Source organism: Clarias gariepinus, chromosome 19 (genome assembly GCF_024256425.1).
Source record: "Clarias gariepinus isolate MV-2021 ecotype Netherlands chromosome 19, CGAR_prim_01v2, whole genome shotgun sequence".
Taxonomy (NCBI): Eukaryota; Metazoa; Chordata; class Actinopteri; order Siluriformes; family Clariidae; genus Clarias; species Clarias gariepinus.
Window position 1 is genome coordinate 8,301,264 of NC_071118.1, and position 14,322 is coordinate 8,315,585.

General features: G+C 38.0%; 1 protein-coding gene and 3 non-coding genes across 6 annotated transcripts; 2 read left to right on the top strand and 2 right to left on the bottom strand.

The window, feature by feature from the left end:
- Positions 1 to 2,328: 2,328 nt before the first annotated feature.
- zgc:152891 (uncharacterized protein LOC767741 homolog) lies at positions 2,329 to 9,920 on the bottom strand. Of its 3 annotated transcripts, none has more exons than XM_053478891.1 (15): positions 9,862 to 9,920; positions 8,923 to 9,093; positions 8,621 to 8,834; positions 8,305 to 8,386; positions 8,083 to 8,172; positions 7,788 to 7,903; positions 7,473 to 7,645; positions 7,123 to 7,266; positions 6,752 to 6,955; positions 5,672 to 5,758; positions 5,292 to 5,461; positions 4,669 to 4,790; positions 4,185 to 4,285; positions 3,860 to 4,030; positions 2,329 to 3,019 (listed from the first exon to the last, which is right to left on the bottom strand). In XM_053478891.1, exons 2-15 carry the CDS (start codon positions 9,067 to 9,069, stop codon positions 2,840 to 2,842), a joined length of 2,001 nt encoding a protein of 666 aa, XP_053334866.1. In that variant the 5' UTR covers positions 9,070 to 9,093; positions 9,862 to 9,920; the 3' UTR covers positions 2,329 to 2,839. The 3 variants fall into 3 exon arrangements, with proteins under 3 accessions (XP_053334866.1, XP_053334867.1, XP_053334868.1); XM_053478892.1 differs by having other exon boundaries at positions 9,831 to 9,867; XM_053478893.1 differs by lacking the exon at positions 7,123 to 7,266.
- A 651-nt stretch (positions 9,921 to 10,571) lies between these two features.
- trnae-cuc (transfer RNA glutamic acid (anticodon CUC)) lies at positions 10,572 to 10,643 on the bottom strand. Its single transcript has one exon. It is a non-coding gene; the product is annotated as a tRNA-Glu (tRNA).
- Positions 10,644 to 11,014: 371 nt separating this feature from the next.
- Positions 11,015 to 11,086, top strand: trnaw-cca (transfer RNA tryptophan (anticodon CCA)). Its single transcript has one exon. It is a non-coding gene; the product is annotated as a tRNA-Trp (tRNA).
- Positions 11,087 to 14,117: 3,031 nt separating this feature from the next.
- trnaw-cca (transfer RNA tryptophan (anticodon CCA)) lies at positions 14,118 to 14,189 on the top strand. Its single transcript has one exon. It is a non-coding gene; the product is annotated as a tRNA-Trp (tRNA).
- Positions 14,190 to 14,322: the final 133 nt, after the last annotated feature.

A 14,322-nucleotide genomic window follows, 5' to 3' on the forward strand; every position in this document is an offset into this window, starting at 1 on the left:
ATGTTAATATGATCTTTAGGGTCCTAATGAAAAGTTTGTATTATACGTTAATTAAAAATTAAAAATTATTGTGTAAAAAAAACACTAATTTTACCTGGTAAAAACTAGCTCTGTTCTCAGCAACCTGTTTCAGTACATGCTAATTTAAATGCTCATGACCTCTGCTAAACCCGCCCCCCAGTTCTGTGGGGCGTGTCTTCACAACACACGTGGGGTATAGCCACGGAAGTGTAGTCCAGTGCGGGCAATGCTTTGGACTGCATTACCCACAAAGCATTGCCCACAACGCAGTGCTTTGTGGGTAATGCAGTCCAAACTGGAAAACTGTGGAATATGGAGCCCGAGCCCGTTTTTGGTTTGATTTAAGTACGGAACCTACGCGGAAGTTTGTAATATCGCCTGACAACGCAGAAATTTAAAGAATGGACATGCATCGACTCGATTTGTCTCTCATCACTGCATGGGCATGAATTAATGGGCTGCGCTGCCGCGAGCAACAACAACATAAAACGGAGAAGCTTACCGAGAGAGATACAGACGCGATGTGTTTACTGATGTGTTTACATGACTTCTTAATCTTCGACAGACATCGTTATAAACCATCTAACGTAACAAAGGTAAGCATAATATAGTTTTCCGTCTACGTACACAGTTTGCAACTAGACAATCACCTTAATGCATTGTTTATTATAAACGGGCGATTAGGGATTATATAGAGACGGATGTACATAGAGAAGACGACATAACCATGTTCTATGAGAGTATAAGTTAACTTACACTCCGCATTCATTGTGATTATTAGAAAAGGCGATCTGCAAAGAGTCATAGTAAAACAAATCACACTCACCGAGCCTGGTGAAGATGAAGCAGGAACACGAAGCGTTAGTACAGATCCATTTTTAGAAGCAGCTTCCTAGTAAAACCAGCTTTATATTGACCCGCGTTTATAAAGCAGTCTGGTGAAAAATGATTATCGCAAACATGAAGCATTTAGGTAAATCAGCGGGGACGTTAGCTTTAAAAACTAAATTTAGCCACTGCGTTTTCAGTGGCTCAGGTACCCTAGGTCACTAACCCTAGGTAGTGAATGACGACTGCTGTGTTCGCTATTACACCCAACAACTGTACACAACACTCGCTTAGGCGCCATTTTGCTCCAGCGGCTAAAAACAATGGCCGACAGCTTCTTCTCACTCGGGGCGGGTCTTTGCTAAAACACCAGTGTCAATCAACTAGTGTAGGAGCGGCCTCTGTCGGTTTGGCGTCACATTGACAGGCATTTCTGATTGGCCTGATTTCAGAAGGGGGATGTTATTGTAATAAATGAGAAAAACCACTGGGCGGCTCTTTATCATTGTAGAGTGGTTTTGTACGCATTTTCCTAACACACAGTTCAGTCCAAACAGCTTAAAAAAAGTGCATGTAGGCCTGTATGACCCCTTTAACATTATTTTGAAGTGGAGACTTCTTTTCCATCCCACAAATGGGTGCAAGGGTAAGCAAGAAAATGCGATTAAGTTAAAGTTGTTTGTTGTTGAAAATGTTTTTAGCACTTTCAAAATACAGGTTCCATTAGTAAGGATCAGGCACTTCTTCATTCACACAACATACACATAACCCCTCTGAAAACAAAAGGGAAAAAAAAGAAAACAGAGAACTCTCCTGGACCTGCAAAGGTTAATCCACACTCCCATGCAAATACACAGTACTTACACAATTTAATGCAACATTTAAACCTTTTAGTTACTTTAAGCTCAAATACAAGACAACACAAGCAAAAACACTGGGGCATCACATACCAAAAAAAAAAAAAAAAAAACCTGAGCAAACACAAGACCTTTTATGCAGACATTTTAACTTCTACACACTGAGCGAGAATTCTACCTACAAAGTAAATAATAGATGATTGAGAAACCCATCCATTTTTTTAAACACAACTACAACACTACTGAAACTGGCTAAAATACACTACATGGCTATGGACATTACCACAAAGCATGCTGTTATAATAACCTCCACTCTTCTGGGAAGGCATTCCACTAGATTTTGGAGCCTAGATTTGGTTCCACCCAGGAACCAATTATCTTTACATTATACATATTACACAGCCATAAACTGGCATGGACTGACCAGTTAAACAGCTTTCAAATCTCCTATTTGGGATACTTGTTAACATACACATATCATAATCAGTGTTGAAATTATAATGAAGATATTTGGACAGTACATCTGATATTATCAGATTGAGTGATAAAACAACAAGTTTATTTTATAATGATGGCATTTCTTATTTTAAAAGAAGGTTTTTACGCTTATAATAATATCATATCTTAGTTATCATAAAAATTGTGATTTACAGTATTTTTCAGTTTTTAGATTCAGTCTGGAATGTAGTTCACATAGGTCAAAGTTTATGTGTAATTTAAACAGATGGTAAAATTGAATGCAAAAATTAATTTGATGATAAACACTCTACTTAAACATGAATGACAACCACAAAAAAACTGAAACACATCTGTCATCTCATCTCAGCATTTAAACAATACATATTGTGCATCCAATGATATTTTGTGGCTTTTATTTTTTTTTTTTTTTTTTTTGCTATCACTTAACTCAGTTACATATCTATGTGCATTGAAACATATATAAAATTCATGCAGCTGTGCAGAAGCTTTAATTAACTTTGTAATTATGCATTAAGCCTTCATAAGGCTTATTGTAACAAATATTAAAGACATAATAATTCTTATTGTGTGATTTGTTTTCTAATTCTAATTATTCTTATTGTGTGATTTGTTTTTGTTTAGGTGCGGAACAATGGCTAATAAATCAGTTTTATTTAGATAGCCACACTGTTTTCTATGTTATTTGGAGAGAGGTATGGGTAAGCTAGCTCCAGTTTGCTGTTCCTCTTAAGGATGTCATGAGCGATGGTCCTCAGGTCTTGCTGTACCATTTGGACAAGCTTGTGAGGAGCGCCGCTGCTGAAGTACCACTCACGGTAATGGCACATGGGCACCTACAGTAAAACCACAATGATTGCATAACATCATGTAGTACTTTGATTAATTAACACAGAAACAATTAAATACTGTTACTAAAAGTATTCCACTAAGGAAACAAAATAAGTGCATTGCTATCATTAATGAATGTAACCATATCAGTTAAAAAGCTTTAACAAGTGACTTCTAGCTACAGCCCACTGATACCCAAAGCCTCACAATGACCAAAAAAACCCTTATGAGCAGAAGCTCCTTGGTGAGCAAAATGTGCACAAAACTTTGCATAGAGGGGTGAGAAGGGACTGAAAAAAATTCTTAGCATTCATTAAATTAGATGTTAATTAGTTATTTAGAATTATACTACAGCATTCTTAAATTTTCACAGTTTTATATTCAAGTACCCATATAATAAATCCTTATTTGTAGCAAAAGCTTATTTACATCAAGTTAACAAGGAACATATTAATATAATTAAATAAACATCACTAGGGTTTCCCCATAGGAAGGTCTCTGCAGGCGTTTGCATATTCAGGAATTACGCCTTGTCTTGCAGGTGTTCCTTGACATTAAATAAAAATGCCTTTAAATGGCTAAAAAAATTACCGATAGTTTAGATTGCTGTGATATAATATAACAGAAGCTACAAAAAGTGTCTGCTTTTCACCATGCTATTATAGCATTGTCTTTGTTATAGTACTTTTAAAATTTTGTATTTGTACTTTACTTAAATATTTTTAATCTGTAATATTTTTACTTTTACTCACTACACTTTGAAGGAAAAAATCTGCACTTTTTTTATCTTGCCTAGGGCTTTTTGTTGTTGGTCGTGTTTTGCTATTAGTCATGACTTTACTCACATAGTCGAGAGAAGGCTTTGACAGCAAAGACAGTACAACGAGTACACTGCAGGTACTGTTGACATCAGGGAGGAATGACAAAAGATCTTCCTCTGTCACTGAGCCTTTCACCTGGGGAGGAGGACGTGACATTGCAGGCGGACAGTTTGGCATCCATAAGTTGAAGTCAATCTGAATATAAATGCAATAGTTTCAATAAGAATTTTATGCTGTTGGAAAAAAATAGACTTCCCGTTAATTTAACAACTGGACGGAGTACAGACTAAATGAAAAGAAAGGAAGTATCAACATCTGGACTAAAATGTTTTATCTCAGGAGAACTCACCTGAGAGAAGTTGACAGCAGAATGCAATGCTGAACTTGCAAAGATCACCATTGTGATGTATTTGGTCAGTTCTGCTGTGGTCTGAAAAGTCTGTGGAAAACCTGGAGGAAATAATAACAAAAAAAGGTTCAATTATATAGTTATAGTTTTTCATACCATATAATGGCATGACAAACCTATGACTATTCTATTCAAATCACTACAGTTTGGGCTAGAAAGAAATCAGCCAAAGTTTCACTATAGTACAATTCTGTAATTTTTTTTTCTTATGGCTCTTTTTTTTATAATACATATTTCAGAAAATCCAAAATACGTAATTCTTTTTGATACTAGTAATTATAATAATCTGCTGCTTGTGCCAGTATATTAACAGTATATTATTTTTTTGTGTAATTGACAGGCATTTATACTAATGGTCCCTGGTAATTATGGCAAATCCTGCTCTGGCTGTCACGAATGACTGTTATTAGATTCAGACTTTTACCTGTGTGGGTAAAACCACGAAATCCCTCAATGTGTATTTCTTGGATCCAGCTCTGGAGTTCTGAGTCACGCTGGACCTCTTGGTCGTCATTGTAATACAATTTCACCCAACCTCCCACAAACCTACAACCAAAATTCGTGAACATAATGTTCTCATACATCAATTAATCCTAGCATGTGCCACATGCAAGACAAAAGAAATGTGCATGATTCTAATATAGAGATTAATCAGAATCTGGTAAGAGAAGCATGTTGACATGGCAACAATATGAAACCCAGAGAAGCAGAAATCTACACTGTGACTTAAATCACCCATTTATTCGAAACAGGTGTTCCAGAATTTTATGTCTGAATCCCTTAGTGTACATGACAGCAATGCTGTAGTTTTATAGCATTAATTTTGTAATTTTGTCAATTCTGGAAAAATTGCTTTTTTTGATGATGCATTTTTTTCTATAGCAGCGAATCCTGCACTGTTTCATTTCTTACATTATAAGAAGAATTATTTTTAAAAACAGTATCTTATCATCCTTTCGCTATGATTTTATGATTTGACCTTTGACCTCAGCTTGAACCAAAATGATCTATCAGACTCTCAGCTTTATTGTGTATCCTTCAAAGCACCTGTGAAGTGCATTCCACACCCTCAGTGCATCCTGCGCGTAGTAACAGTTGGGTAGTTTGTCCAGTCCGCGCTCTTTCAGGTCATCTGGGACACAGAGTGAAGTGTAGCGTAGTTGGTCAGTGCCTCGAGCAAGCAGAAGAGGCAATGCCTTAAGGCCAGAACCTATAGCCTGGTGGGAAGAGAGGAAACATAATGATTATCCCAGTGAATTTGTGTAATAATAAACAACAAGCACCCTTTTTTTTTACTTTTTATTCTAAAATAAAATCAGAACCAGGTATTTTAGAACAATTGTGATTGACTCTTATCATGTAAGATAAGTAAGACAGTAACATAACAGATGCATATTTAAATAGTAATTAAGGATAATGATTCCAACCTTATCAAATACACCATTAGCAGCCAGAAGAGAACCTCGAGCCTGGATATTGATCTGAAGAGAATTCTTTATATGAGGCATCAGAAGCTGTAAAAATAAATGCCTATTAGTCAACATTAACATTTTTTGTTTTAGTTAAACCATAAAACAATTTTGCTTTTGTGAAAGGTATCTTACAGATGTTCTATTTTTCATGAAGAATTTTGACCCAACAAAGCAGTTAAACAAACTTGCTATTTGTACACTGCCTGTCCAAAAACAAAGTCATCATTTCAGAAGAGTCTAAATGTTATTCTCCATCAAGCAAAGGATACAACCAAGGATATTTGAAATTACTGGAATTGGGTACAGTGTAATACATTAGTAAAACTTGTAAAGACTGTAAGGTTGTTTCAGCTGGTCAGGTCAAGAAAAGTTTTCATTCCATGATGGCATAGTCATATTCGAGGACTCAAATTGTAAAAGAATGGTTCTGGAAGCATATGGAATCATTTTTTTTAAAGTTTTGAAAAATATGCATGCTACAGACAGGAACAAAAGCCTGCACCCACAATTGCACTTACTAAAAGATGAGGCTTTCCCTCATTGTGTCATAGTACTATCAATGTCCATGTCTTAAAAAAAAAAGAGTTTTGGGGGTTGCAGGAATGACTTATCTTCTATACCGCCTATCCTGTAACAGGGTTCCAGGAGACTTTGGGCACAAGGAGTATACCCAAAATAGGGTGCAAAATCCATCTCAGGGCACATACACACATACTACTGGCAATATGGGAATGCCAGTTAGTCTAATCTGCATGTCTTTGGACGGTGGGAGGAGATCTGAGAACCCAGAGGAAACCCACCACGCACAGAGAGAACATGCAAACTCCACACACACACTTAGATGTTAGGCAAGAATCGAACCCCCAACTCTGGGGTGAGGCAAAGAGATAACAATTACACACGTTGCAGTGAAGATAAAGGGTCAAATTAATTAATTTGTAAAACCTTGAACATCAGTTATATTAGATTTAGGGGAACATAATACTCTATAGCATAATGTCCATTAATTTTAGTTTTTTAGTTTTTCCTACATACCTGATGTAGGGGGTGTATTTCTGGCAGTTTCCGAAGCGTAGCGATACAGCAAACTTCTCCTAGCAAGTGAGTGCGCAGGAAGTGCGAGAGCAGCTGGTGAACCTGGAAATCTGCATTACGGACCCATATCTTTGCTAACAGCCAGTCAGTTGCAGAGTCAGAAGGCAAGAAGACAGGATTTTGAGGCCCAGCATTTTTCTGGAGCTAGCACAAAATATTCAAAAAGCTTCTTTATTACAGTGCATCAAATTTTTGATTCCTAAAATTTTGGTCTACCTTACGTATAAAACAAAATGTATCAATGTATATTGCACCAAGCACTTTGGTTTAGTAGTAATGTGTCAGTAAAAAGTATTTAGACTAAAAAACACCTGAATAGCTATAGGCTTCATTTCTCCAAGTCGGTTGTAATGCAGGAGACAAAGTGGAGCTGCCATGTATGACTGTCTGCCGTTGATAACGTTGGCAGGTACCTGATCGAGTATCTCATAGTCCAGGAGAAATATAGTTCCTCGCTATGGTGCGAAAAAATATGTTCATTCAAAGTAATATAAGTTCTCTAAAAACTAAAATGCATTAAGGAGTTCTGTTCTGGGAAACAGGATTGTTGTGACATCACACAAGTGTTTTTTTTCTCTTGTGTCAGCATAATTTGCTGCATAGAATCCTATCTTTTGAACATGTGCATGCACTAATTAATATCTCATATGCATACACAAACCTCTAACTCCAGCTCCAGAGAAGAACTCTCTGGCAAGAAATCCTTGAGCATCTCAGATGTGACAGCTAGATTAGGTGGAAGGCTGTGGATCTGTTTGATGATCAGGGGATTACATCCATTCAGACACTGATAACCAAAAAAGGCATCCTCTTTCCAGTGAGACTTAACATACTCTAAAAAACAAAAGAATGCAAGAAAGAAAGGCAAATAAGGCCCAAAGATGAAAGTATAATAGAGATATTATTCAATGGCATAGAGTGTCGTATTATTTGCATTATTTTTACGGAAAAAGAAGAAAATATATCACTGACATACTGGCAACTGTGTTATCTTTGCTATTGTGGATGAATAGCATTTCCAGTTCCGTCATGCTGCTCCATGGTTCAGCTCGATCAGTAAAACCCCTAAGGTAGTGCACGTTGACGCCTGGGCTGAAAGACAGAGATATAAAAATTTGATTGATTGATTATCACTTCGAAAGTAATAAGGATAGAAAATTAAACCACTGCACTTCCTGCAAGGTTTTAAAGCATAAGTAACCCTTGTACACTAAAGGCAACCCTTATGTGAAACATGACATATTTGATTTTGGTGACAGTGTTGGCGACACCTTTGTCGTGTGTAACCCAAGTTTGGTCCCAGGTCCTGCACACAGGTTGTGTCAATGCAACGGAGGCCACCTTCAACAAAAGTCATCCATCTATAAGAAAAAATTTATTTGTTATCCTATTTATTTCTTAAGTGACACCGGTACTTACTTGTTTTAGTGTAAAGTGTAGAATTTCGATTGTTTTAAGGTCAGATATTAGACCGTAGGGGATTAGTGTAATACCTTATATATTGTTGTTTATTCTGGAGCTCCCTGGCCCTGTGCTCTCGAAGAATCTGCAGTGACTCACAATTCAGCAGACACACTAAAGATAATAAAGGTAACACAAATAAAACTTGGTTGTTGAGTTTTTAGATACCCATTACTTCCTATTTTAACATCACAGCAAAAATATCCAAAAGTATAATTTCACTACAGTTCATTACTTTAGGTATTTTCATTCTCCTAAGATCTAGACTCTTAACTTTAGACTCTTCTTGGTAAGTAGTGCAAAAAAACCTGACTAAAGTGCACCAGTTAAACACAGTGCATGCCTTACCTCTACTGCTTCGAAGCTCCACATCACCATCTGCAGTACTGATCCACCTGTTGCAGGGAAAGCACTCCACTTCTGTGGCATCAGAGCTGAGTTTCAGCTCCACGTCTAGACAATGCCAGTCGAGATTAGGGAAACCAGGCCGAGCCTCAAGCCGCAAACGCACCAGAACCACATTGCCTATTTCCTTATCAGGCTTCACCAACATGGTGCAACTCTACCTCAAAATAAGAAAATGCAATAAATAAATTGCTGTTCAAGCAGTGAAAAAAATAGAAGCAGTTTTTTTTTTTTGAAGACCTTACCGAACCAGGAAAAAGACACTGTGCGTCTGTAACAGATGTAACTGGTGGACACTCACACTGAGAACCGATCAGAGAGACCCAAAGAATGTTGTATGATCCTGACAGAGGGGATAATGACGTTCGGACTGTCACATAAATGCCCTCCATTTTCTTGACTTCACGTGGCGTGTACTAATCACATATATAAGTAAAAAAAAAAAAAAAAAAAGAAATTTACATATTGTCACTCATAGACAATCCTCACTCAATATATACTGTATCTGATGCTTTAAGCCCCAAAACATGCTACTTCTACGAGTCTTACTACTACTATTTAATAATAATAATACTAATAATAATAATAATAATACAAGTTGGACCTTTTATAGACTGCTTTTCATACACAATGCGTAGTGTCAGAATTTACATATCGCACCAACAAGCCACGTATACATTTGAATTGCAAATAGCACAAACAACATTTCATAAAAATAGAGATGTACAATGCAAATGTTAATAAAGGTTAAAGTTATAAAATGTGAAAATGTTTTTTTTTTTTTTTTTTTACATTTAAAAGTTTTTTATTAAAATCATGCATTTAATTCCAAACATTACCATGGTTCCTGTATCAATGTTTAAGCCCAGCAGTGACACAAACTCTTAAACAAGCATGACAACCATACTGATCCAGTCAAGTCCTGTTTTATTTTAACAAGGCATAAGCATACTGATTGATGAGCATATCCTCACTATTTACAAATAGCAAGCTGCTCCTTGGTTATTTTTTTCAGAAGTGATACCATACTGTCATTATTAACACCATTGTATATTAATTTCAGCACTGCAATAGTACACAGTTATAGCTTACTTGTCAAGCCCTTATGGCAATCTGCTTACATAATTATTTTTTAAAAATGTTTCATTTATACCTGTGTAAAAGACAAACGCTTGCTGGCCTACCTTTCCTCTGTACACAATGAAGCACAATGCTGATGTTCAGTGTGCTGTGTCGATGTTCAGTTATGCACAGTGCGTGGGATGCTGATAAGCTTAATGCCTCCTTTGTAACAAGTTGAGTGACCTTTATGGAAATCGTTACAGCGTCCAATAGCAACTGCAAAGTAACTAATATCCAGTATGAAGAAGGAGGGGGAGGATAAACGTTCCCAGACTGGAAATTGAACCCTAGCCACAGCCGTGGGGGCCTCAGGTGGAACTCAGGGAGAGCCAATTAAATTAGCTTTTTAACCAGGTAATATTTATTATTAATTGTAATATTAATTGTAAAATTCTGTTGTTTTACACTTTTTGCTTATGATTATCATTAAATTATAGCAACTGTGAGTTGAGTGATAATGTGTTCGATACCTTTATAAGAAAGGTCAGTCGCCTACAGGTGGAACTCAGTGTCAGCCAATGAAATTGGCTGGGTTCAAACTTCAAAGTACTTGCTGTAAAATCTGTAACTGTTTTTTTATTTAAAATGCATGTTTACTGATGTTCAGTGTGCTGTGTCGATGTTCAGTTATGCACAGTGCGTAGGATGTTGATAAGCTTAAAGCCTTCTTTGTAACATGTTGAGTGACCTTTATGGAAATCGCTACGGCGTTCAACAGCAATTGCAAAGTAACAGTAATTGTTATGATAGCAAGGAGGGGGAAAAGCGAACGTTCCCTGACCGGGAATCGAACCCGGGCCGCGGCGGTGAGAGCGCCGAATCCTAACCACTAGACCACCAGGGAAGACTGCAGACTTCTTTACGATATGCGTAAATAAATATTGATTAGACAAAAATGATTAAAAGGTTTTTTTTTTAAAGATAATGACTGTATAACTGTGTATAACATATCGTATTTCAAACAAATTTGAAGAACTCAAAACCCAGAAATTAACCCTAAAACCACCTGCAACACACTTTGCAGCACTCACTTTGAACATACAGTACACTGCGCACAATGTGCTGTTGGCTTAGGTATTTCTTTTCACTGATGAATCGTGAGAAATAATTTTCACCATGTGCGTGGTCACCATTTTCTTCATGTGTATGGTAACTGTTTTTTTTTTGACGGGTCGTAATACAGTTAGTATTACAGTCAGAACAAAAAGACTATAGGACCTCGTGGCGCAACGGTAGCGCGTCTGACTCCAGATCAGAAGGTTGCGTGTTCAAATCACGTCGGGGTCAATCTGTTTTTTTTTTTCACCTTGGTGCTTACAGTTTTGACAAAAAGTCAACGCGGAAATGAATAATAATTATTGCATTTCTAACAAAATAAGGTCTTTTTAAGATCCTAGACGATATTTACTCTGACGTATTCTCAATATTTATGTTCTGTATTCTGACATATTGATAATATAATGTCCCTTTTCTGAAATGTTCTTTTTATGAATCGCATAGGGCCTGAAATGAGACAATCATATTGACTCCATGTAAAGGGCTATCAGCACTCCCCTGCCCATGCTGCAAGAACTGTATATATGCAGAGTGAAAAAAGGGCCCAGAATATCACTTTGCACCTTTTCTTTGAACTTTTGCTATCTGGTTGCCGCTACAGTATCAATGAATTCCAGAACAGTCAGACACAAGAATGTTAACCCCAGAATTTAGACATTCTTCTCTAGTGCAATCAATATATGTGCAATATTATGTGTGATACTACCTATATTTATTTGACTTATTTGTTTAAAAACACACACACAATGCAACCACCAGGGGGCACAATCCAGTGTATCCTTGTGCCAGTCCTATGTCTGGATAAATGCAGAGGGTTGTGGCAGGAAGGGCATCTGACTTAAAACATTTGCCAAATCAAATGATGCGAATCACTAAGAGGACTTCCATACCGGATCAGTCGTGGCCTGGGTTAACAACGACCGTAGATATTGGGCTACTGTTGGTTGAAAAAGGAGAGAAGGAAGGCATGTTCTTAGGGAAAAAGAGAAGAGAAAAGGCAAGAGATAGTAGGGACTTTGAATGTTGGGACTATGTCAGGGAAGGCAAGAGAGTAGGTTGACATGATGCAAAGAAGGAAGGATATACTGTGTGTCCTGGAAACCAGGTGGAAAGGTAGCAAGGCTAGAAGCTTAGGATCAGGATTCGAGTTGTTTTACCATGGTGTGGATAGAAAAAGAAGTAGAGTAGGAGTTATCCTGAAAGAGGAGTTTGTAAGGAATGTTCTAGAGGTGAAAAGAGTATTAGACAGGTTGATGAGTCCGAAGCTGGAAATTGATGGTGTGATGTGCAATGTTGTTAGTGGTTATGCCCCACAGGTAGGGTGTAAATTAGAAGAGAAGAAGAAATTCTGGAGTAAGTTAGATGAAGTAATGCAGAGCATCCCCAGAGGTGAGAGAGTGGTGATTGGTGCAGATTTTAATGGACATGTTGGGGAAGGGAACAGAGGTGATCAGAATGTGATACAGTAGGTAGGTTTGGTCTTCAGGACAGGAACATAGAAGGACAGATGGTGGTGCACTTTGCAAAGAGGATGGAAATGGCAGTAGTAAATACTTTCTTTCAGAAAAGGCAGGAACATAGGGTGACGTACTGTATAAGAGTGAAGGCAGAAGCACACAGGTGGACTACATCTTGTGTTGATGTTGTAATCTGAAGGAGATCAGTGATTGCGAAGTACTGGTAAGACAACACAGGTAGACAGGTAGAAGGGTACTTGGTGTATCGTCAGGAAAGGGAAAAGTGAACAAGGAGACTTCAAGGGAGTCCAGGAGTGTATTCAGGGAAAGAGGGTAGCTAAGAAGAAGTGGGACAGTGAGAGGACTGAAGATAGTAGACAGAAGTACGGGGAGATGCAGCGTAAGGTGAAGGTAGAGGTGGCAAAGGCCAAACAAAGAGCATATGGGGACTTGTATGCTAGGTTGGACAGTAAGGAGGGAGAGGTGGATCTGTACAGGTTGGGGAGGCAAAGAGATAGAGATGTGAAGGATGTACAACATGTTAGAGTGATTAAGGATAGGGATGGAAATGTACTGACAGGTGACATGAGGGTGATGAGAACATGGAATAAGTACTTTGAAGAGTTGATGAATGCGGAAAATGAAAGAGAACAAAGAGTAGAAGACGTGACTGTTGTGGAGCAGAAAGTAGCAAAATTCAGTAAGAGTAAAGTAAGGAGGGCATTAAAGAGGATGAAGAGTGGAAAGGCAGTTGGTCCTGATGACTATGGAGGGAAAGTGCTTAGGAGAGGTTGAGAGTTTTTGACCAGTCTGTTTAACAGAGAGAGTGAGAGAATCCCAGAGGAATGGGGGAGAAGTGTATTAGTGCAGATTTTCAAGAACAAGGGGGATGAAAGTTAATAAGCCATACAATGAAGCTTTGGAAAAGAATAGTGGAATCTAGGTAAGGGAAAAGGTGAGCATTTGTGAGCAGCAATATAGTTTCATGCCTAGAAAGAGTACAACGGATGCAGTATTTGCTTTGAGGATGCTGATGGAGAAATACAGAGAAGGTAACAGGGAGTTGCATTGTGTCTTTGCAAATTTAGAGAAAGCGTATGATAGGGTGCCGAGAGAGAAGCTGTGGTATTGTATGAGGAAGTGGCAGAGAAGTATGTTAGAGTGGTGCAGGATATGTATGAGACCTGTAAGACAGTGGTGAGATGTGCTGTAGGTGTAACAGAAGAGTTAAAGGTGGAGGTGGGTCTGCATCAAGGATCGGCTCTGAGCCCCTTCTTGTTTTCTTTGCTGATGGACAGGATGACAGATGAGGTTAGACAGAAGTCTCCATGGACAATGATGTTTGCAGATGACATTGTGCTTTGTAGTGAGAACAGGGAACAGGTGGAAGAAAATCTAGAGAGATGGAGGTATGCTCTGGAAAGCAGAGGAATGAGGGTTATCTATAGCAAGACAGAATACCTGTGTGTGAATGAGAGGAACCTAAATGGAACAGTAAGGCTACAAGGAGCAAAAGTAAAGAGGGCCTTTAAGTACGTAAAAGGGTTGAGTTCAACAGATGATTCACGATGGCGACCCCTGAAATGGATTAGATGAAAAACAAAGAAAAATAAATAAAAAAACACATCATGCTCCATTTGTTCTTAACTTTTTTTTTTTTTTTTTTCATGTTGTTTGTTTTGCCTCTGCAAGCTCTGTCACCAAAGTAATTTCTTGTACGTGTAAACATACCTAGCAATAAATCTCTGAAAAACTTTTGTTCCCTGACCGGGAATCGAACCCGGATCACAGCACCGTAAGCAGAGGACCTCGTGGCGCAACGGTAGCGCGTCTGACTCCAGATCAGAAGGTTGCGTGTTCAAATCACGTCGGGGTCAATCTGTTTTTTCACATTGGTGCTTACAGTTTTGACAGATTGTCAACGCGGAAATACATAATAAATATTGCATTTCTAACAAAATAAGTTCTTTTTAAGCTCCTACACGATATTTACCCTGATGTATTCTTGCA